At 39.4% G+C, this 23923-nt stretch overlaps 1 protein-coding gene across 1 annotated transcript in view; it reads left to right on the forward strand.

Moving 5' to 3' along the window:
* The window catches only part of GSK3B (glycogen synthase kinase 3 beta), a gene marked incomplete at its 5' end in the record, with an annotated part of 91018 nt that overhangs the window by 22783 nt on the left and 44312 nt on the right, over positions 1-23923 (forward strand). The window contains 4 exons of the mRNA XM_017731895.1: positions 2361-2444; positions 14970-15080; positions 17992-18122; positions 19961-20067. Coding sequence (XP_017587384.1) covers positions 2361-2444; positions 14970-15080; positions 17992-18122; positions 19961-20067 — 433 coding nt within the window. The remainder of the gene's footprint in view (positions 1-2360; positions 2445-14969; positions 15081-17991; positions 18123-19960; positions 20068-23923) is intronic.

The following is a 23923-nucleotide window of genomic DNA, read 5'->3' on the forward strand; positions in this document are numbered from 1 at the left end:
AAATATAACTTCAGCCTAGCATTAGAATAACTTTTGCTGATTTCTTTTTTCCAGTGTATCCAATCAGCATGTACACACTATCTAAAGAATACGGAGCGATAACCTGACTTAGAGTATGCACGGGTATTTTAAGAAGCTGGTAGAGATATTGCCAAAATAATATTTGCACATTAATGCTTAGCATATTCATGTTTCTTCCAGTAAATCCATGAGATAAAAAGTATTATTCCCATCTCACAGTCAGTATGAGAAAGGGAAGAAGAAATTACTTGCTATATGTTGGGCTATGAAATGCTGGTGGAATTTGGTTGAGGTGCTAGAACCTGCAGTGTTAGATTTAGTCCTATAATAACACTCTTAAGTGCCATAAAAGCTAACTGGAGAAATTAATTTTCTGTCATAATAGGGGATTCTGAAACCAGTGGGATCTAGAGCCATCCCTGCTTTGACTCACTAGTTGAAATCTGCCCCATGTTGTAAGGTGCAGGGAGATACCCCTGGGCCAGCAGTGGTTTGCACAAGACAAGTGGATGAGATTCTGTTGGTCTGAAGTTTGCCTTGTGCTGTGCAGCACAGGAACCCCAGCCACGACTCCCAAAATTGATTTATTTTTCACTGCATTTAATAAAGAATGAGTAAGCGGGGTATATGTGAGCTCCTGTTCCTACCAGGAGCATGCTTTTCTCTGTGAGATGTGAGGCATATTGACGAGGTTATGTGGTGAAGCCTGTATTCCTTTTTCACAGATTCACTCCATAAGATCTCAGGAACTACATGAAAGCCTCAGTGATCTCTCCTTGCTTTCTCTTACTTTCTCTCTTCATCTTTCAGTGTAGAAATAGGCCTGTCTTGGTATGCACTGATCAGTCTTAGGCTTTAATCTGTTCAGAGGCTGGGCAGGCTCAGGGAGGGACTTGCGTTCTCCTTAGCTCCTGGCTGGGTAATTGCTAACTGATAACTGTATGAGATGTCACTCGTGTTTGTAAAGAGCTGGCTAATACTGAAGTATTTTCTCAGTCAGCGGGTGGCAGGGTTGATAGGATTAATGATACTGCATCGTATCTAGCACCTCTTTTTTTTAAGGCTACATGGCTTAGAGGAATTAAAAGCAGAGTTTGTAGCCATGTTCACATTAGAAGCTCTGGGTGGTTCTTGTGGCATTCCTTAACAGTTAATTGTAGTGACAGACACCGTACGTGACCCTCTGATAACACAGAATCTGAAATCATTCTTTTGACAGCAGCACTACGTAAAGTGGGTGTTAGCTTTGTGCATTTAAGTGTGAAAATATGTGGTGGCTAAAGAATTCTCCTCCCAAATACTCCTGAACTTGGCCAGAGTTAATGATACTAGTTAAGGCCAGTGAATTAGTCTAGTGTATTGGTTCTTGCTAGTTTAGCTTGTATGATTAGCAATCCTGTGATCAAAGTAAAAAGTGGAATACCTTCTATTTTTGTAGCTGCAGATTGCATATTAATTGAGAAAGGAAAACCAGTGATGTGTAAATGTGACTAGAGGAAAAAAGTATTGTAGCAACAGCTGGGGAATGAAGTGTGACAAACACAGCAGTGCTAATTTTACTTGCTTGTTTTTATTCATACCTGCAATTCAAAACTTCACTTGTTTTTATCTGTCAGGCTGTAAGATCCTTCATTTGTTCAGGCCTCATTTATAACTGATATTGCAGGAAAGTCCCCAGTTTATCATGCATGTGATGAACTGATTTTAACAGCTTTTTCAGGTTGATATAAAATGGGAAAATAAGGCTGTTATTCTGTCTGTCTAAACCTGGTTTAACCTTGTTTGAAAAAAAGTGGAAATTGAGTTACCTAATCAATTTCAGGTGCTTTTTGTTGGTATTGCAAAAAGAATAGTAGAGGAAAAGATATTTTGTTACAAACCTCTCTTGCACTGTAGAGGAGGGTGGGAGTGTAGGTGGAAATGTTATGTTTGCTTTTACAATGTTTGCATTATTTTTACAGTATTCAAAGGGGATAGGCTTCCTATCCTTCTGGTTGATACACTGTATTATTATAAGATCAGAAAATAAAAATGGAAAGTTAATGTCTTCTTGCCTTTTACCACTGACCCTTTGATAATGCAAATAGGTAATTCTTGGATTATGTGATGGATTTGTGGACGTTTATTTTAGAGAGAAGATGTACTCAAAGTTGGCAATATTCTCCATGATAAAGCAATTGCAATAAATGCTAATGAACATGTGAAAGCTGTTGCCTCTTTCCAAGTTTGTTTTTCTTTGGTTTGTCAACTTCTGTATCTGTATATTAAAGTGTTCATGGTGGTACTTTACCTTTTTCCACAGAAAGTTTTTCTAATTGTTTGATTTTCTCTTGTTTCAGAACAGAGAGCTCCAGATTATGAGAAAGTTGGATCATTGTAACATTGTCCGATTGCGTTATTTCTTCTACTCTAGTGGAGAGAAGGTAAGAACGAAAAACAAAGGAATGCATCCTGCTAACTGTCTGGGGTATAACTGACCTGTCTGAATGTCTAGAGACAGAAGTGTGAAGATACTAGACATATAACACTGAGCAAATGCTAAAGTGGTGCCCAACAGGTCATACTGGGGCAGATGTTTTTCAGTATAGAAGTGTAGGGTGCATAAGGAGCAGTGTTACACTAAAAATACAACAGGAATGCAGCAGATTTGCATATGCACTGCCTTTTTCTTAATTTAGTGGATCACAGCTGGGCTTTGTTTATGTGTTCTAGCATTACCTTCCTGTATGTGCAGAGACATGTTTTCTAGGATTCAGTGTTAAAAATTTTAGATTTAAAGCATTTATGTGACTTTTCCCAGACCGAGTCTTTGTATGCTTCTGTCCCCCTTCCTTGTGCATCTGTTCCAGACACAGGCTGCATTTCAGAGCCCAGAGGAAAGAATAATATATGATGATGTGATTGTAGCATTTGTCAGAGTGTTTGTGCTCCAGAAGAGAGAGCGAATAGCTGGATTTAATAAATCTCAAGAAGTAGATACTGACATTTGATTTCGTTCAGTCCAGGTTTAAAAGTTCCTTGGTTCTTTTAACAAGGGATTACAAAGTTTAGTTTTAATGTGAAATTAGAATGCGTTCCTTATCTAAGTATGTATCAGCATTTTATAAACCATAGGAGAATTCAGGATGAAATGGACTTCAAGATGGCATCTGATCCAACCTTACCCTTAAAGCAGAATCATCCATGGAGTAAAAAAAAAGTCATTGTGGTCTATGTGGGAGTTAATGTAAGTTGTGAGGTTGGGAAATGAGCTAGATGATCTTCTGAATTTTCTCTGATCTTTCTATATGTTGTTATAAATATTTATATAATTTTTAGATAATTTATATAAATGCTGCCATTATGTTCATTTTGTAAGGCAGATTGCATCCTTAGTTGTCTTCAGATGCTGGTACACTTGTCTGTAGTGCTGTGAAAGGCTGTATATGAGAGCTGATAGCTACTGGCAGGCTGTTAACTGCAGGTTCATAAAGTGGGTCAGCAGACTGAGAGGGGCAGCCCACCCATTTCATGGTCTTTGGAGCCAGAAAAAGAGCTGACTTCTCCAGGATAAGTTGCTTTTGGCAGGGCACTGCAGCTGTGTGCAGTGCACAGGGGGATAATTGGAGGAGATCTGCTGTTGCCTCTCTGAGAGGTATTTTGGGGGGCACCTGGCCCTGTACCTTGCCTGTGCCTATAGAAAGCTTGCAAAACCACAGCATTCAAGGAGAAATATGATTTAGGGGTTTTGAATTTTTTTTTTTATCAACCTCCCTTTTCCTTCCTTGCCCTTGGCTGGTGATAACAAGCATTTTCAGCTGTGGCTGTTTTGTGGGTAGTGCGGTGTCATTTTTTTAAGCTGTATTTTATTCATAAACAGAAATTCCTCAAGTAGCATGAGTGCAAAAAGGAAAATACTGTGAAGGAGGGTTTGGGATTTTTTGTTGGTTGGTTGGGTTTTTTTAAGCAGCTTGTAACTTGACTGGAGCGAAATAGAATTTCCTGGACAAACAGAAGACAACTGCCTTATCTAATGGCTTTCAAAAATCTCCTGCAAACAGTGAATTTTAAAACTGCTCAGAACTCTGTCCCCAGGAGCTTTTGTGTAACAGTAACTTGAGAAAAACTCTTTTGGAAACCTTTAAATGACATTGAGCTTGAGACTGGATTTTCCATTCTGCTGTTTCAACTCCACATGGCTGATTTTTGGCAGCACTAGTTTTGCTTTTAAAAATGTGGTCTCTGTCCATGGCCAGTGAATCTTTATGCTTCAATGAAAAGTTTTCTTCCACGTTACTTGCTGCTCTTTGGTCTTCATGCCTCTGCTCTGTACCTTTGAGATTTCCACTGCTACGCTGTTGCAAAATAGGACAAATGGGTACAAGTCCTTGGGGCCAGCACACACCCAGCAGAACATGAGCAGTGTAATGCTGCAGTTCAGGTTGCAAGGTCTCTTGCAGTTCAATGCCAAATGACACATAATTGGCTTGCAAGTATTTCCACGTAGGTGGCAGCATGTGAAGATAACTGTGTGATAGCATGCGTGACTCCTGCCCTTTCTTGCAGCTCTCAGGAAACACCTGCAGAAGAAGCTGTAGCAAACACAAGCTGCGTGTTAGCACAGTAGCTTGCCACAGCTTTTCCTCCATGGACTAGGAGGTATAACAGGTTGTTGTTCTTGCCTTGTAGCAGACTGGTGCTCTGCTAGGAGGAAGGGGGCTGGAGTTTTTCTGCTGCTTGGGAAAAGCTCTAGGCAGCAGCAAGTTGGTGTTCTGCTGAAGTTTATGTGGGAAGGAAGGAGAACTTTTCTTATCATGTTTTTGTCAGTTTTGGGAAGCAATAACATCTTTTCCTTTGTGTTACCCTCATAATAAAACTTTCTGTCTGGGGAGTGGAGAAGGGAGAAGAGTGTAATGTCCCATCTGGTAACCAGGAAGGATGTGTAGGAAGCAGTTGCAGATACAGATGATACGTCCCCAGAGGTTTATATAAACTGATTATTGAAACCAAGTCCAATGGAAAGAGTAATATAAAAATCCAAGAATTGTGTAGCAGAAAATGTTTAGTGATGAGTTGGGCTTGCAGTTGTTGACTGTCTTTGTAAGGAACTTGATAATCCTCTGCCATTAATCTGTGTTTGTGATAATTAAGTGTAGCAGTGATGGGAAAATCTCAGAGGTAACTCTTATCCTGCTGATGTCTTTAATGAAATTTTGATACTTATATATCAACCATTCTTTTGCATAAAGATTTTCATGCCACTGTGCTTACTCCACCTGTTCATGTTGCTTGGACTTCTCCCTTCCTCCCTGGTGCTTGACACCCGCTTCTCTAAGCCCAGAGACTTTTCTTTCTGGTTTTGTTTGTTTGTTTTTTTGGCTGGTGTCCAAGAAACTTAAATCTGTCTTGATTTAGAGATATTGCAAAGGATTTCTCCAAATCCAGTCAGACTGGCACTCTTTGACAGCCATGTGCCTAACAGTCACTTTAGTTCATTTTAATTGCTAGGTATTTTTAGACACTGGGAAACCTTAAAACTAGCTTCATTCTAGCAAAGCAGGGTTTCATTCTTGATTAGAAAACTGGAAAAGTATCAAATAGAAAAACAAGTCTAAAAAGCACTTGCTAGTAAGACCATTCCTTAGCCGCATCCAAGTTGTAGCCCTAGTCTGTAGGTATTTGGAGCTCTCCATTAGCTGTTTCTGCAGGCTATCTGTGGAACTGGTTGAAGGGCTTGAGCTCCCTATCTTTTCTTTTTCCTTGTGATGAACTCTCCTTTTTATGTCTCCCATTTGCTTAAACTTCTTTCCTGCTTTTGACAAAAGCCATCAAGCCTTAGCAACATGAAAATCGTGCATCAAACATGGCTTTGGCTGATTTATTTTCCTTTCTTTTTTGTGACTGGATGACTCCCTCTTGTCTGAGCATCTTTGAATTTGTATTGCCTTTATATGGCAAAGTGTGTATGTGTATATATATACATGCACGCATATATTTATACCTTTATGTGTATATATAGATATAAAAAGTTGTTCTGAGTACTGACTACATATTAATCATGTTTGACTAATGATTTCTAGTCCAAAAGAGCTCAAAGGAGGTATGTAATTTATATTAAGATGACAGTTGACAGGCTTGGCATTCAAGTTGCTGCTATAAACTATTTCCTTCTTGATTCATGCTTTTTGAAAGTTTACAGACATTTGTCAGACCTGTTGGATAACCCAGTTTTTTTCAAAAGTCTCTTCCTTAATGAATTTTTCAGAGTAGATTCTGATTTTTTCTTCTTTTGAGGCTGTATGAGATATCTGATAGCAGGGCACTGACTTTTGTAGCTGTAATGTGCTTTTCAGTAATCTAAAATGTGAAATTAATTATATCTGGTGGAATGAGCCAGAGGGAAAGAAAAAATAACCAAATAATGGGTTAAATTGTGTATGAAAGATTTTCCTGGTGAAAATAGTCACAAGTCTTTTCCATGCTGTATTTCTGATTCATGGTTTTCTAGGTAATTCTTGGAGAAAATGGGCAAGATTTTAGGGCTAGCCAGCTCCACTGTTTGATAGGTTTGGTATTATGCCTTAGAATAAGATCTGGAACAAGATGCCTGGTTTGCCTGTCAGCTTTCCACTGTAGATCAGACTGTATTAGGAAGGCATATATTTCAGGGTTGATTTTTGCTACATTTCCTTAATTTCAGGAACTGCTTTGCATTTAGCATGATACAAAAATGTAGGTCTTGATTTACTTTTGCAGGGGGAGATGGTCTTGCCACCTGTCCTTTCTAGCCTAATTCTGCTGAGAACCTCTCAAGCCATGTTTCCAGGCAGGGGAAACATGAATATAGTAAATAATTCCTCTGACTCCTTTGCTTAGAGTATTCCCTGATGTTTTACAGAATGACCTAACTTCTTAAATCAGTGGCTGTCAAGTAAAATTACTTAGGCTGTGTAAAACCTGAAAAGAGTTCCTAACTCCACTCTTTTTATCCCTCACTATTTCTGGTTAGGTCTTTGTGGCATTTCATAACTGCCAGGCTTGTATGGATATTTTTGAGTGTTTAATAGACTGATTGATCCATACTTGTGTCCAAAAGAGGATGAAAAGTTACTGGAGGCACTTGTTTCTGCATCAAATCATGTAAAAGTAAATACAATTTTTGTTGAGTAATTGCACCTGTGGTTATGTCCCTTTAGTTTTTCCTCTTTAAGGTGGCTTAGTATTCAGAGGAGTCAAGCACAAGTGGAAGCGGAGAGAGATCACAAATAGGCAATATGCCGATGCTTTTTTGGAGGCTGAGCTGGCCCTTCTGCATGCTGTAATTGATGTCAGGTCTTATTTATCCTTGGCAATAAGGGCATGTAGCCAAAAGTCCATGAAGACTCAGGATGGAAATTTACTCCCACAGACTTAGGCTGAAGTTTAAAATGCAGGAGATACATGTTGAGCTGCATCGATAAGCTTCTGTGCACTATCTCGTGCTTTGGCAGCACTGTATTAAACTGCAATGAAGAAGTTTGGAAGAGGGCAACTGTCTGATTTGCAAGCTTTTGGTGTTTATTTAAGTTCATATCCTTCTTACATCTTCCACCTTCAGAGAGATAAGAACATTCTTTCTTGCAGGAGTGTTCAGATGACTCCTTGTGTAAGGATCATCCATTCTGTTCACTGTTGAAACAGGAACCATTTGGTTTCTTAGTTTAACTTTTTTTTTTTTTTTGTTTAAAGAGGAGGTGCTGCATAAAAAGGTCAATTAAAAGAGCCTTGAGCCAAATTTTGCACTGACAGTCTATGTGAATGCTCTGCACCAGCCTAGTAATGTGCTGAAGGGCCATCACTAGAGATGAATTTAATAACTGCCATTCATTCAATCCCTGGCAGATCTTCTGTGCTGTCAACAAAGGAGCAATTAATGCCAATTATGAGGAGTTTTGTGATGTTGGTATCTCTGTAGTCCTTGCCTGAGGCCTGCCAAACTCATTTCAAAAAGGGCGCCAGTCATCATATAATGATTATCAGTTACTGCTGTTAGGGTTCGCAACATGCTGGGAATTTCCTTAGTTGTAGTTATGAGCAGTCTCTGTTTTTGAGTAGGTTTTGTTATTAGAAATAGCAGTTTTATCTGCTGTAGTGATAGGGCTTCACAGGAGCAGAGTAGGCAGCAGTGGCTAGATCATCCTCAGTGTGGGAGGTGCCTGCAGTGAAAACAGGAAGCTCAGAGATGTCTCTCTAGACCAGTGAGCCATCCAGTACATCTGGCTGGTCGCTCTTCTGTTCTCAAGTCACTCCTCTGACAGCTCTAGCTTGTGCTCTCATCTTCTCAGTGTTGGATAGGCTTTACGAAAGCAGCTTGTGTTGTTTGTCCTGAGGCAGGCAGGTAGTTTGAACCATTGCTGTGTGTTGTCTTGCCTGGCTTTTTGTCATGGATATATCCTGATTCAGAAATTCCTACTCACTCTGGAAGGTAGTTGAACAGTCAAGAAAACAGTGGATCTCCAAAGACTCTGCTTTTTGTTTCCATCACAAGGTATGCAGGGCAGTCCAGTGATCTGAACATCATCTATTAGTTTTCATCTTCCAACAGATTTATGGCCAGTTTATGGCACAGTCCCTGCTTGGGAGCTGGGGTTCAGATATCCACAGATCACTCATGTCAAAGACGATAGATGAGTCCCACCTTTTAGATGTTAGGCAGATGTTTCCAACTTCATAGAAATTATTTCTCCTTGGAAGTACAGCTGTAAGCTTAAGGACTTCACAGGGCAATAATAAACAAGAATCATCCAGGAAATTATTTTAATGTGTTACCTTTTCCTTTATGGTAACCTCTCTTTAGAGGGGAAAACTAGGTCAAAAAATGTCTTGGTTTTTTTTGGTTTGTTTTTTTTTTTTTTTTAATGACAAAGAATGTCTTAGTGCATCACCTAAGAACCTAGATTCTTTCATTGATCAGAGGTAGACAGTGTAAACCAGCTGGCTTTGAACAAGTCCCAAGAAAGTTCTTAAATAGGAATTTTATTGGGAGGGCTGGCTTCTGGCCTTATGCTACCATCACAACTGATCCAGTTGGCAGTTCCTACCTACATAACATGACTGCTTTGCTGAAGAGTAATGAGCATTTACAGAGCAATTTGGTACGTTTTGACAAGTAGGCATAGGAACAGAAGTTTTGGGACAGATCTCAGTCACAAAGAGTGAGGGACTAGGAAAGGAGATACTTTGCCCAACATTTGCAGTACTCTTAGAAAGTATTGGTGTCTTTCTGAACACTGAAGTTGAGTCTCCAACTGTTCTTACATCCCTGCGTTTATCTGTGTGAAACTGCAACTACATCTCTGGGCTTATACTCCCTTTATTTTCGTGTCAGCCAAAGCTCTGTTTTGAAATAGATGTGGTTGTAAACTGAAAGTAAAAACAGACACACGTAGCCACTGGATGTCACCGTTCCTTCATACAAATAAGGTCAGCTAGCACACCTTCTGCATTTTCAAATTTTTCTTTTGTATCATGTCTACTCAGTAGTTAGAGTAGGAAGGCTGCAAATTTTTGCTTTGTCTTTGAAAGTGTGTCCAAAGTCTTTGTATCTTTAACGTACAATGTCAGCCTTCAAGATAAGAGAAGGAAGGTGGGTCTTGCATGGTGCTTGATAAAGGGGTGTGAAGTGTGTGGTGGTTGTAGCTTTAAGAAAAGTAAAATAACATTTTTTTGAATGTAGGGCAAAAACTGTGTGACTTTGAACCTTTTGTGTTGTCTAAATCTGAATGCCTAAGTCAGGGTGAGTGGCATATTTTACCTCATGCTGACACTCTAGTGTTCAAATAATGCACTCTCAAAAAAGGCATAGTCTGCACGAAATGCTGAAAGGCATTTTCTTGCTTTGCAACTCAAAGGTAAATCCCACAGGTGCTTTTTGACACAACCCTTGCATAGCTGCATCTTCTCAGTAACTGCTTGGTGCAGCACCTATCTCCGGAACATCATCAGTGGGGTGCTGTCATATGGCAGTAAAGAAAACATCCTCTTGAGTGAACTTACTGGTTTATTTACCTCATGTAGCCATAATACTGAAACCTTGGGATAATTTTAATAATGAGAACTACATCTTGGAGGCATATTACTTAATTTTAGGCATATGGCTTGTCTGTGTTTAGCTTGAATAGGCATATAAAGCAAGTTTCTTCGGAGTGCAATTTCACTTTCGCTTCTCCAAATGCAAAGTTAGTTTAAGAAACTCTTGTATTGTTCATCTCCTCTCAGTTGTGCTCATACAGTTGATGAGGTGGAGTCCATCGAAAACAAGTGAAAACCCATCAACAAACCACAGCAGAAGCACTGTCACGCTGTTACTGATCTGCCAGGAGATCAAAACTGAAATGAGCATGTTCATCACTTTTTCTAAATGCTGAGCAGTAAATATAGTCACCCTAGAAGAGAGAGCACCCACAACAGTTTCTTAACCTTTTTATCCTATTACTTGATGTTCAGAGAAGTTTTCCTTAGATTCTAGGTAGGCCTTGACAGTTCAGGAGTACTTCCAGTGTCTTACTAGATGCTGTCATATTTTCAGAGTAAGAATTTTCCTTCTGCTGTCAGTCTGATGTTGGCATGTATGACCCCCCTGGTTTCTATCATCATGGTGGTAAATAGGGGAACTAGTTGGACTGTGACTTAATATTGGTTGCTGCTTTATATATGCCCATTGTAAATGTAGTGTGTCTGATACATGAAAGTAAAAGCTAACAAAAGCTTGTAGAAACCACTCAGGATCAATTTGAGGTTTGTTAAGGTAGGGAATGATCATAGAGAAGCAATATTTTAACTTTCACTGCAAGGAACAATCTAGAAAAGTGAATCTTTGAATTCAATAGCTATTGTTTTATTTTAATTCAATAGCTGTTTCTTTATATTGGCCTCAAGCACAACTGGAGGGTGCTTTTAACAGATTAGTTATGAGGACTGAAAGACAGAGGAGTTTTAAAGTGGAGTTTGAGACTTCCATGCAACCTTTCCTTTGTCAGTAAGGTAATGTTTTCAATTTTACTCAGTCCTCAGCCACATTGTGTGTAATGCTCATGTACTTTCATCCTGTTTTGTCTCCAATTTCTGGCACAAGAAGAAAACCAAAATTGGTAAAATGTTTTGGCTCTTGTGTCCTAGTCTTTCTCATGCCTCTTATTATGGTATAGGTTATATTACTATTTACTTGTATGAAGTATTTCCCACCAAAGTGAAGCAGTGCCTGAATTGGTGGTTCTTGAACGGCACAGAGAAGTTTGATGGCAAAGCAGTGGTTATTTTGCTGTGGCTCATTTTGGAGCAGTGTTTGTCAACTGAGGATTTATCTGCCAAGTGACAAAAAGCAGCTTCTAGCACTTGATGCAGTTGCAGGTACATGAGCCGCATTGCTGAATCCTAACAAAATACTTGACCCTGGGTTTCAGGATCTGGCTTTCTGCCTTTCCCCTTTTTTATTTCGAAGTGTACATGGTCATAACCTTAGCAGCAAGCACAGGAGAATATAAGTACACATAAGCATTTGACCTGCAGCAGAAAGCTAGTAATCCCAAGGTCTGTAAAGAGAAGTGAGTTATTTAATGACATCGTGTGTTTGCTTTCTGTAGTTCATATGCTGCAGCTTCCTCTGGACTTTTCTGTTCTCTGTAAGTCATTTCAGAGATGCTTGTGACAGTTGGGTTACCTTGGTTTGTTCCCAGACCAGCAGTTTTGAAACAGCAGTATGGAAACAAGTCACTTGTGGAATATGTGGTGAGGTTTCCTGCAATGGAAAGATAAGCCTTGATCGTCCCAGTTGATCCTCGAGCAGTTGCCCTCATTTTACAAGCTCTTTGAGCTAACCCTGTTTCCTATTGCAATACATCTGGGTCACTGGAAAAATATGTGTTTAGAAGGAATGCATGATGTAGGCAAACCAGGTTACATCATGCTCAGAGCTTGTTAGGCCATGACTGCTTCCTAGCTTGTCCTGAATCTTGTTCAGGGGAATCCAGGTAACTTGGATATTATTTTCATCCAGTTTATGCTCACTGAGGAGGATAAGGGCTTGTGAAAACTCTTTCCTGTATGTTTATCAGACCAATGCCAGGTGACATCAGGAGGATGTCACTCAAAACACTTGAGTAATCTTTAATTCATTATAGTAGTTATTAAGAGAACTTCAGAACTCAGTTGTGTGTGGTAGGAGTGGAATATGCTGCTACTTACATGGCCAACGGCGTAAGCCTGCATATTGAAGCTGCATATTAAAGTTCTGGGTCCTTCAAGTGGTACATCAAAACTTGTTAGTTGATGGGGGGGAAAGGTGTTCATGTGCCTTTGTGTTCTGTGGGATAGATGTTTACACAGGAACAGTACCACACAAAACTCATGCTGTTTGTACAGGTACTGTGGATAGCATCAAAACTCAGAAGCAAAGCGTCCATCTCTTAAGATTCAAGTAGCTCAAGGTTTTTTGTGCTTGTGTTATGTCATGCTATTGAACTGATCCCATTTTTAATAGAACATAAAATTAGAAATAAAAATGGAGGCACTAAAAGCAAAGCAAAATGATATGAACTAGAGAGTTGTTCTGTAATTCTCAAATCTCACTGTTGCGAAGAAGTGTAGAGAGGGTTTACTGATGATATGTTTTACTGTTTTACATGTGTCCTTTTGTTTGTACTATGAGAAGATGATAATAAAATCACTATAATTTAGTTTTTACTCATTTTTTTCCTCTAATCTCTCATGTAAATCTTTTTGATACATGAAACATGAATCCTTGCATCAAAGTTGCCAGTGTCAGTAACAGTACTCAGTGCAGTGATTTGTCACCAGTAAGACTTTCCCATCCTCTGAGAGGCAGACATTTAGCATATTCATCAGGTTGTATCTACGCTGAAGCAAACAAAATTCATATTCATGAAGCTGTTTTCTCTCATGGTTTACAGATTGCCTTACCAGGCATAAGCTAACTTTGGATTTTTTAAGACATTTATTTTTGGTATTTTATAACTAAACCTTGAAAGCTCTGACCTAAGAAGAGGTGGTGGATGAATTTGAAGTGAGAAAGAGTCAGGGAAAGGGCTTGAGTCAGGGAAAGAAGACCTTTTCTTGTTACAGGGTAAGTGCTAAAATACGGGGTTTTTTCTTGCATACATTTGCACATCTGTGGAGTTCCAGAGCCATCTGGTATTCCCTCTGCACTGCTGGTGGTTGTCCCTTCTCATCCATTTAAACAATATTCTTTCCCCCAGCCTCATCCCTAGAAGCCTTCACATTGTTCCTGGTTCCTGGGATGGCGCTGGGAGAAGCACCAGCACAGGCAGGGTTTTGGAGGCTGCTGCTTGCTCCTTGTCTGTATTGGAGAAGTATGATAAGACCTGATACAAGTTGGTGGTCCATTGACATTTGCTTGGTGGTGTGCTATTGCCACTGTCATTTAAGCAATGATATTAAGAAAAGAGCATCTTTTTGTAGGGAGGAATTACATAGGTAGTGCCATGCAAGGTGACTTGGTCTATTAGGAAGTATTGGTAAGGACAATTAAATGTCCTGAAAATACAAGCCTTTAATGTCAAATAATGATGAACAGAGATCTTGATTTCTGAGCCTTTAAAAACACATAAAAGCTGCAGTTCTCTGCATATGTATTCAAGGTGTGTATTTCCCTGTGTGTTACCGTGTACCAGACTGCTGCTCTTTGCTGTGGCAGGACAACAGAGCACTGTGAGAGTAACACACGTCACTCTCTGCTTGAAGTGATGGGTCAAGTCACAGTAGTTAGTATTAAATTGCTGTAGCTAAATGAGGTTTGGGTGTTAAGGTATGGATAGCCAGCAGGTCTTCTGACAAGGGACTCCAGTTGAAGACTTGGGAGTTCTGTGCTGTTTCCATCCATGTAAATTCTCTGTTGTCTTTCTCTATAGAAAGTTCTAGTTGATGATATAGTGGGCGCAGGAAAGGTTACTTGTAGTTAATCCAACTAGCTTTCAAAAATAATTTTTCATGCTGATATAGTTAATTATACCCACCCCCCAACATTAAATGTATTCACAATCCTGATAGGATTTGCACTGAAGACTGCATTAAAATATCAAAAGTCTCTTTAAGACCTGTTTTACTGCTGAAAATTCTCAGTTTTGCAGTTAGGCACTATATGATTATAGTACTTTGTCATTTAAGTCCTCTTTGTTCCTTCTTTCCTTTGCTAATGTATAATAAAGTACTTCATAATGTAACAAGGTACCTTATTATAAAGCTACTTTTGTTGTTTCTCTGTGTTATGTTCCCATGAACCTCTAGCCTAATCCTAGATACTAAAAATTATACTTGAGCCTTTGGTTTTGGCTTGTTCTCTTTTGCCATGAATAAGTTCATATGTTTAAGTTGAAGATAACTTCGACATCAAAATACATGTAAGCAGAATGGTTACAAATGTTGTCACTGGCTTACTGTCTACAAATGGTTAATATGTTTTAATCTCTTAATAGCTGCGAATTCAGTAAGATCAAAGTAACATTTCTAAAAGATGAAGGTTGTTTGAACTTTTTTTGATGTGTTGTTGTTGGGGGCTGAGTTTTGAACTTTTAAATTTGCACTTCTTGGGTTTTGGCAGGTAAGGGACTAAGGAGTTAATAGGCTGCTTTAAATAATGATGCAGATGTTACCTTGAAATACTCTCCTAATGAAATTATTGACTGGGCAGAACAATTATATCCTTGTCTCCATTTATAATCAAAAAATACCTTACATTGGAGACCAGAATAATTAATATGACTTAAACATAAGTTTGACAAAAGTATTAATGCACGAGTGCAAAGCCTAAATAGTTCCATGGCAGTTCACATGCTAAAGATGGGACTTAAAAAATGTCCACAGCTTTCTCATCTTTAGGTTTTTCTGAACACTTTAATTGTACTTCATGCTTCAAATCTAGTGCTGATTTGTTTTTCTTCTCTATTCTCTTTCAGAAAGATGAGGTGTACCTCAACTTGGTGCTGGACTATGTTCCTGAAACAGTATACAGAGTTGCCAGACATTATAGTCGGGCCAAACAGACACTCCCTATGATTTATGTCAAGGTAGGTAACTGACAGATGTGGTTAAGTGAAGAAAGATATTATAGAAATAGACTGGATACTCTTTTCTGACATAATAGTAGATTTTCTGAAATTTTTGGAAGCAAATCTTGAGACAAGGAAGAAAAATTAGAGTTATTAGTTGTTATGGCAAAAGAAGAATAGAGGGTTGAGACTTACACAAGCACTCCCAATTTCTGACGTTACAGAAATCTTGGAATGGGTTGGGGAGACTGAGTGTTTTGGTTTTGAAGCAGCTTAGACAGAGACTAACACCAGCCAGATTAGCAGCTTTCAGTTTCCTGAGATGATGAAGATATGTTAGAACAAAGGTCAGGAACAGAAAGAGGATGTCAAGAGGATGTTCCCTAATCTGTTATCTTCCCCTTTTCCTGGCATATGAGTAAGACTTCATGTGCTTTTGTTGTGAGCGTGAAAGGCACATTTTTGTCTCCCCTTGGAGCTCCTTGGCTTGTCTTCAAAAGCTACATGTGGTAAGATGCTTGTATGCACATTGTAGTTTCAGAACCTTACTCAAGTTGCCTACATCTTTTAACAGGGGTTAAAATAAATAAAATGTCTCATTTGCTGTCAAACATGGGACCCATCTGGGCCTTGTAGTTAATTTCATGTATTGTGACCACAGTCCACACACCAGTGAGTGATGATGTTTTCACATGGCATTAACTTGTTAACATGACATACAGGTAATATTAAATGGAAATTACCAACAAATTTTTTCATGATGCATATTGATTTCTCCAGACTCATCTTTAAAAGTGTAATGCTTAATGTAAGGGTTGGCTTAAGAAAAACCTTGAATTTGGTTGAAAGAAGATGAAAGTTTCAAAGGTGAAAGCCTCAAATAGTAATTATTTCAATAATGAAGTTTTGTGCCATAACTGTATGCATAAATTGTAAATGGCATGTCTCTGCAATAGGCATTACTGGTGCCTGATTTTTAAGAAAGCACAGAATTTTATCATCCAGCAGACTGCAAGGTCACTCTTGTTTGGTCTGTTGATGGAACAGCTTGGCTTCAGGTTATATGCCCCCCAAAATCTGTAGGCTTGGCTTTTGATATATTGTTTATATATCTTTTGTCAGTATTCTTGCCCTAATTGTTCTCTGTTATGGGAACTTCAGAAAATTGTTCTTCCTTACACTTTCAGAGAAAAATCTGCTTCAACTCTTTCATCTTGGGCCTGGGACTTCCTGTTCCAGGTAGCCTGGAAAGCTATTCTTAGTTTTCTGCCAAGGCAAGCCATGCATATAATCCTTGTATTTAAAAAGATCATGTTACCTTGATGTCATTGAGGATTTTGCAATTTTCCAGGCATTTTGGTTGCACAAAGGTCAGATCATACCTATTCGTTCACTTCTGATTGATAATTAGGCAGGCTGAGAGCTGCTTTTCCCTGGGTAACAAACTGTTAAAAAAAGCTGCACAGAAGCTGTTCTAGTAATGTTCTGGTTAATTTTCATTTGCAATTTCTAACCTGCTGTAAGGAGTCCTTGGAAATTTTGGGTTTGCTGTGTGGAGATGAAAGGCATACTTTCTGAATCCCACATGTGTTGACTTGGCCCCTCAAGTTAGAGCAGTCTTTTGCATTATTTAGCAATGCACTTGCACAATACATACTTAAGGGACTAGAACAGGCAATTCGGAAAAAATGTTTGTTTGCTTTTCTTTGTGCAGAGTTGTGGTTTTCAGAAACAAGTATGAAAACCAGAGGCCTAGAGCCAAAATTCAAGCAATTTTCTTCCCGCTCCTACTTTCCTGCCAAACAAACAACAAAAAACAAGGAGGAGGGAAAGTGTGACAACAGAGATAGTGGTGAAAGAGAGGCAAACATGACCTGATATCAATATCAAGTAATTGCACCTGGTTTTATAGACTGTTAAAGGTGAACTGTGGAGAATGTGTTTATAAAAGAAAAGTGTGGAGGTGCGTCTCTAGTACAGTGTCCTGCCTGTAGCTTGATTTTAAGTGGAAACTTGTGTGGACACAACAGAAATAACAAATAACCTGACAGCCTTTTGTCAACCTTAAAACAGGGCTTTCCATGCCTTTATGACTATATGTGCTATACATCCTTAATTGTATCCAGCAGCTCTTTATTATCCATAACCAAAAGTGTGTAGCTCCATCAGCTGGCCATCCTTCCCTTGCCCTGTAATCTTGTCCTGTGAAGTTCTTGGCTTCATAATATCTCCCCTTGTTTTTTAGGAGCTTTCTTCCTTGTTAAGGGGTTAGCCAGCCCTGGAAAGTGGGCAGAGAAAATTCTCCCTCAGCATACTTGTTTGTTGTGCCTTGCATAAAATTATTCTGAACAGTTGGTTTTATTTGCCTTCTGTTTTTGTCCAGAGATTTGAAATTAAAATGACTCTGTCCCCTCAGCAAGAGACACTGGGAGATTCACTTCAGTGACAGGCTGAGACACTACCCTTGTTTTTGGGCAACATTTAATACAGCTTCATCAACTAAACAGTTTTCTTTTGGATTTTATGGGGCATTTTTTTTAGTTGCTTGTTTGTTTGGGGGTTTTTTAATATCCTGGAATACTTCACTGCTGTGAAGAGGCTGATTTGTAGAGCAAACTGAAACACCTTAATTTTGTGTATGCTTTTTATGATTAGCAGTATTTACAAATGTTGGAAAACTGGCACAATTATTTCTTTGGAATTATGCTAATTATGCTATCTGAAAGGGCACATAAAAAGATTTGAACCACGTGTGTGTGTGTATGTAGCAACGGGCGTGTGAGAAAGGTATGTAAATACCTTGCCCACCTTCATAGCCCTGCTAGGCATTCAGTATGGTCTTTTTCTCAGTGATTTTGTTTTTCTTCTAATAAGGGTTTGTGCTAAACTAATTGTTTACCCTGATTCGACTGGTATTTCTGTGTTCTAGTTGTACATGTATCAGCTGTTCCGGAGTTTAGCCTATATCCATTCCTTTGGGATCTGCCACCGGGATATAAAACCACAGAACCTCTTGCTGGACCCTGATACAGCCGTTCTAAAACTCTGCGACTTTGGAAGGTAAGCACATCTGTGGCCTGAAACCTGGTGAAAAGATCTTCCTTCAAAGTGAACCTCAGTGCAACTTTGCCAAGAAATCCTCTGTGTCCCTTAGAAGGTCTTTATTTGTAGCTTTAAAAGAGGAATTACTGGTAATCTATTTTCCCCTCAAAGTGAGTTCAAAGTGCTGGCAAGGAAGAGCTGAAAAGGGATATTAAGAGGGAGGGAATTAAACTTTAAGCCTGTTAATTTTGCAGGTATTAGAAAAATAAAATAAATACACCATGACATAGGGAAAAATACTGCACCGTGGAAAACAGAAGCAATTATTGCAGTGAAATGTGTTTGGGCTAGAGAGGACAGGCTTGGTGGCATTGTAACTTAAAAAGGCTGATACTACACTAGTCAGTCTACTTGCATGTACAGCAATTCACTTAATGCTGCAAATACCATAGAGGCTCAAAATCAGAAGCAGCACTTCCAGTTGAAGCTCTTGGATAGTGGACATCTATGTTCTAGTTTCCAAAGGCACATTTATTTCCAATATCTACTTAGAATCACCTTTAGAGTCCAGCCCCCATCTTAGAACTGCTACAGAAATTCTGGAAATCCGCAATGAGACAGGACATAGATTTTTGTCTGGGAAAGTTCAGTCTTTAGATTGTGCTGTAACTTTGCAGACTAAAATAGTTGGGGTGTATGTGTGAGAGGTCACAGAAGCTGCTGTTGCTAAATTTGCTTGCCCATAGTGAGTGGGAATGTCATATGGGGGTTATTCAAGCAGTGCATAGTCATGGCTGGTGCCTCAGGATCTCCTCCTCAGCTCTACCTCACCAGTGTTGGAGCAAAATAGGAATCACACTGAAGCTCAAAAATGACAATGCATGAAAAGGGAGTACTTACTATTTTTTATCAGTGGGAATTTGTTAACTGTAGTTTCTTTATATAAAACTGAAAACTGAGACTTTTTAAAAAGGATGGTGGGAGTCCTTCTTCGCTGAAGGCTGAGGAATGTCTGGAGAGCTGAACACTGGATTTGGCTAGCTTGCTACTCTGCAGTGTTTGGTGCTATTTAGGTGAATGTCATATTCCAAAAGTTTTGTCTTCCAGGTCCTTTTTGTCTAGCACTTGTTAATTAAGAAGGAAGTGTAATATGCCGATAGACTCCTGTTCCCAAAGTAATGTGTTCTTGTGGTCCATTCTTTTGTTGGATTCTTTCAAAGATAGTGGTTGAGGCAGTACTGTAGGTTAGATCCTTTGTGGCTGATTGAATACAGTATAAAAGAAACCTTCATCTTAATCGTGGACCATTAATATGTAAATACAATGGCAAAGGCATTTTTTTCTTTGTCTCCTCATACCCCTTTTACCTCATGCTACAGTTCCTTAGGTAGCAAAGGGGAGAGCATTGTGATGGAAATTAAAAACCAAACAAACAAAAAAGCAAGCCAACAAACAAAAAACCCAAACAAAAATACCCCGCTCGGTCCTCGGGAGTGTCCAGAGCTTTTGAAACTTAAACGGTAACTACGTTTGACTGAAGTGTTTTCTGTCCTCTTTTCCACTGTAAACAAGCCTTTGTATCTGGCAGAAGGCAACTGTCAGCCAAAAATATTGCCCTGTTTATCGCCTAGATTGTAGTCAGAATTTCCTTTGCTATTCCCTGTATAAGGTAGATGCTTGATGGATTGGACTGATTCACAGTGAATCAAGGAGTCAGTTTGCAGCAGCTGAGAAACAACATTGTACTTCAGCATTTGGGACTTGGGAGTGCGTGAAGAGCACCAAAGCTTAATGTTGGTCTGCACAGCAATACTGTAAAAGTGTTCATTACTGAAATACTGTTGTTTTCTTTCCAGTGCAAAACAGCTGGTTCGTGGAGAACCCAACGTGTCATACATCTGCTCTCGGTACTACAGGGCACCAGAGTTGATCTTTGGAGCCACCGATTATACCTCCAGTATAGGTATGTGAGTGCATTTGTTGAAATCTGTACCAACTGCCTCAGTTTTTATCCTGTACTTAAGTGTAAAGGTTTCCAGAGATCTCAAATATAATCCCCAGGGGCTGAATTTTGTTGTAAATTATTAGGTACCACTTTTTAAAGGAATACAAATGTTCTGTAGATGGCTGCTGTGCTTTCTATGCCTTTTGAGATTTCAGCATCAATTACACTGGGAAAGGGACTTTTTCAATGTGGAGGGGAGAAATCTGATTACAAGTTTAAAAAAAAAAATCCATGTGATGTTGCCATTTAGTTTAAAAGTAGGTATGAAATCTCAAGCCAGAAAAGCATTTTAATTGCTTGAAATAACAGTAAAGAATGTCTGTAGAAAATCATCTACTGCTTCTGATCTGCTGTGGTTTAGCCATAAATAAATCTGTAATTTATTTACTTGGCTTTTAGTGAAGAGTTTATAGGGGGAGGTTAAGTGTGGCCTAATGGTTGACTTTAAATTCTGTTTACAACTTTAATATACTGTGTACAGCAGTCCTTCTAATTCAACTAATTCTGCTAACTTTTGCTGCCTTTTAGCATTAATTTTGAACACAAAGAACTTTTTCTATATACCTGAGGCATAGATGTGTCATGGCAATAGTAGGGAAGCTCTAGATTTTGATGGAGATCAGGGAACAGCCAGGTTTTCTTACAGTAGAGTCTTGAAAATGAACAGCAAAGTGAAAAATCTTGGAAATGAACAGTGTGTTGACTGGTTGTTGGTAACTACTTCGGTTTTTCAGTCAAGATACTACCTGGGCTCCTTCTGAATTCTAGTGCAAAAGAGAGTAGATTTGGCTCTCATCTTAGCACAATATTGGGGAACCTTTTACCTTGGTAATGGACTTGAGTCACTTAGGCAAGGTAAAATGTTTTCAAAAGGATTTGGAGATCATGATCAACTCTTGGCAGACTATGCTTATAACCAGTATATTTAAAATTACTATGTTTGAACTAGTGTGAAACTCAGTGGCTGGCTGGCTTGTTTTAACTGTGCAGTTCTTTAAAAGGAGCAAAAAGCCCCACCTAAACACATTCCTGAAGACTTCCCTGCTCTCACGAATTTTTTTCACATTAGTTATTATTCAGTATGTATTGTAGCAACACTTGCATATCTTCCCAGTAGGAAAAAGAGGCAGAACCAAGAGTAGTCTGGGGAAAGCAATGGCACAATAAAGATAAAAGGGCAGAAGTTACTGTTGGCTGCTGCCAAAGTGGCAGCCCCAGCTCTGCTCTTGCCCCTGAGTACCCTGGCTCTCACAGTTTGCTGTTTACTTTGCTGATTCAGCATCAACTGACGAGATTTTGGCAGGTTAACTTCCTGCTATGTGAGTGAGTGCAATCCGCGTTATTGTGCGGTCCAGTAAGCAGCAGAGCCCAGGTAAAAGCAAAGTGTTGTGAGCCCATGAGTAAGAGGAAGGTGGCTGATCCCATTTGACATCTTTTTGCCAGCTGAGAGCTAATAGATTGGTTCAGCTGCATTATCAGAGTGCACTGAGACCTCTTGTTTCAGAGGATAACTGCATAAAACAAGTATTTTATGTGTCAGCAGAAGAGACTGCTTTATAGATAAGCCTGTGAAGTGTCTCTTGCTCCAACTGCAGACCGTTTTTCAAGTGGCGCTTTCCATTTTTGTTGTCTTACCTGCTGGTCTCTGAATTGGTTATAACAAAAATTGCATTCTGAAGTGCAATTTTTCATTTGCCTCCAAAAATATCTTGAATTTCAGTCATTGTTCTTGTGCCAAAAAACCCCACCTGTCCCTCCAAGCCCTTTCTTTGAAATTTGCACAGAATTGCTTGAAAATTAAGTTAATACTCCATCCTTCCTTCCTGTCCCATCCACCTTCCACTTCTTCCGCAGCAGACTTTGGATGTGGGAGATAAGAAGGAAAAAATGCTTTTAGAAGCTTTGTAGTTTCCCAGTGTTCTGCAATATGCTAGAAATTCTAAGGGTTAGTTTTGTGCTGCTGCTGTTTGTAAGTATTCCTTCTTGCTGGGTAGGCAGCAATGGTGCTTAGTGAGAATTCTTCCTTATTTGACATAGGATTGTTCGTCCAAACTCATCCAGCTTGTTGGAAAAACAATCAACAAAAATAGATAGGTTTATTGAAAGAAGGGAAAGAGCATATAATTATTAGTGCTTTATCCATGGCTCAGTATAAGGAACTGTGAAATGCTTCAGTATTGTGATACTGCCTTTTAAACTTACATGTTGGCATGCTGGGTTTTTTTAGTTCTTGTTTTTCTTGTGAATTGTTAGCATAATAACCTTTTCCCACTATAGTCTTTATCACTCTGTAAGAATCACCTGTGTGTGTGTGGTAACAAAAAGTGATCTTATGTGTAAGGCCGGGATCTTTACTCCTCTAGTTAAATATCCTCTATTAAAACTATGGTAAAAATCAGTGAAGACTACAAAGCCAAAAAGTGTTCTAAGTAGAAATTGTCCTGCATTATCTGCAAGGTTTCCAGCTTATTTGTGAAGGTTTTTGTTGTTTGCTAATGTTACTGCAGGGCTTATGATAATAATGCGCTGCGATAGGATAATCACTGGAAGTATTTCTGAGCAAGAAGTGCTTTTTTAAGACTAGACAGTGACACTGGTGGCCCAACACTGACAGCACCACCAGCTGCAGCTGCATTATGACCATATCGGTTGTTAGTCATCTTGTTTAGCATTGTAACCCAGGCTGTTGCATTAGGCTGTCTGGCTTCATCTAGGTCATCTTTAAACACTTGAATTTGTCCTCGTGACATTACTTGCTCTTCAGTGTAGCAGAAAATGAAGTTGGTTCCAGGATGTGTTTTTTCATCCTGGATGTCACAACGAAACTATAAACCGGCATTTAACTTCTAGGATCTTGATTATTTCATTGAAGTGCGTGACTTTAATTCTAACCCAAAAGGTCCCTGTAAAAAATAATTGAGCCAGGTGTGTGGTGTTTGTTACACTTTTCTAAAGTACCACATTAGTGCTGTATTATACCAGAGTAAGAGTAGCATCAAATCACATTTACTGCAGTTAGTGCCTCCAGCGGACCTGAGACTATTTTTAAAATTATTACCTGGGAAGTTACCCATTGAAGTTTTTAAATAGTAACTGTTGCCAAATAGCTACAAATCCATACTCATAATAGCTCTGTTGTGTTCCTGCATTACAACTTTACAGAGTTTTTCAGTGGTCAGGCACAAATATTCATGTTGGTTGGGTGCCTTCATAGCTTGTATAGTTTGGGCCTTTGTGCACTTTTGACTATGAGTTCTGCAAGTGTGTGTGTGTTTGTCCCTAAAGCTTGCTGGGAATGGGCATCGTTTACTTCCTGCATCTAATTTGTAGGAATTTATTACTGTTGTTGGTTGGTTGGGGTTATTTGGAGGGGGGAGAGGAAAGTGGGGGGCTGGTTTGTTGGTTTTTTCCCAAACCAAGCCCTTTGGCTATCCCTTGACAGTGTGTTGGCTGAGGCTTCTCCCTTGCCAGTCTGTGTGTTTTATAGCATCCCAGAGTATGTTGATGGCATGGTTCTGGCTGTGCTGATCTTATGGGTGGTGCTGCCACCGCTAAAAAACCCTGGGATGGCTGCCCATGTTCCCCAACACTGTCCTGGAACAGGCACTGGAGTAGGGGTGGGTGCAGATGTTTCTGTTGCCACGTGCTCCTTCTGTGTGAAAAGAAGCTGTGCAGCTGAGCTTTGCCTCGTCTCATGCATTTTTTCCCTAGGTGAGATGGCGGGGCAGGGGAGGGCTCACCAAATCCTGGGGGTGCTTCTGCACAACCAGGGGCTGCTGGTTTCAGTGCATTTGCTCCACTGCTGCCCTGGCAG

The sequence above is a fragment of the Corvus brachyrhynchos genome, unplaced genomic scaffold (assembly GCF_000691975.1).
Source record: "Corvus brachyrhynchos isolate BGI_N302 unplaced genomic scaffold, ASM69197v1 scaffold3, whole genome shotgun sequence".
Taxonomy (NCBI): domain Eukaryota; kingdom Metazoa; phylum Chordata; class Aves; order Passeriformes; family Corvidae; genus Corvus; species Corvus brachyrhynchos.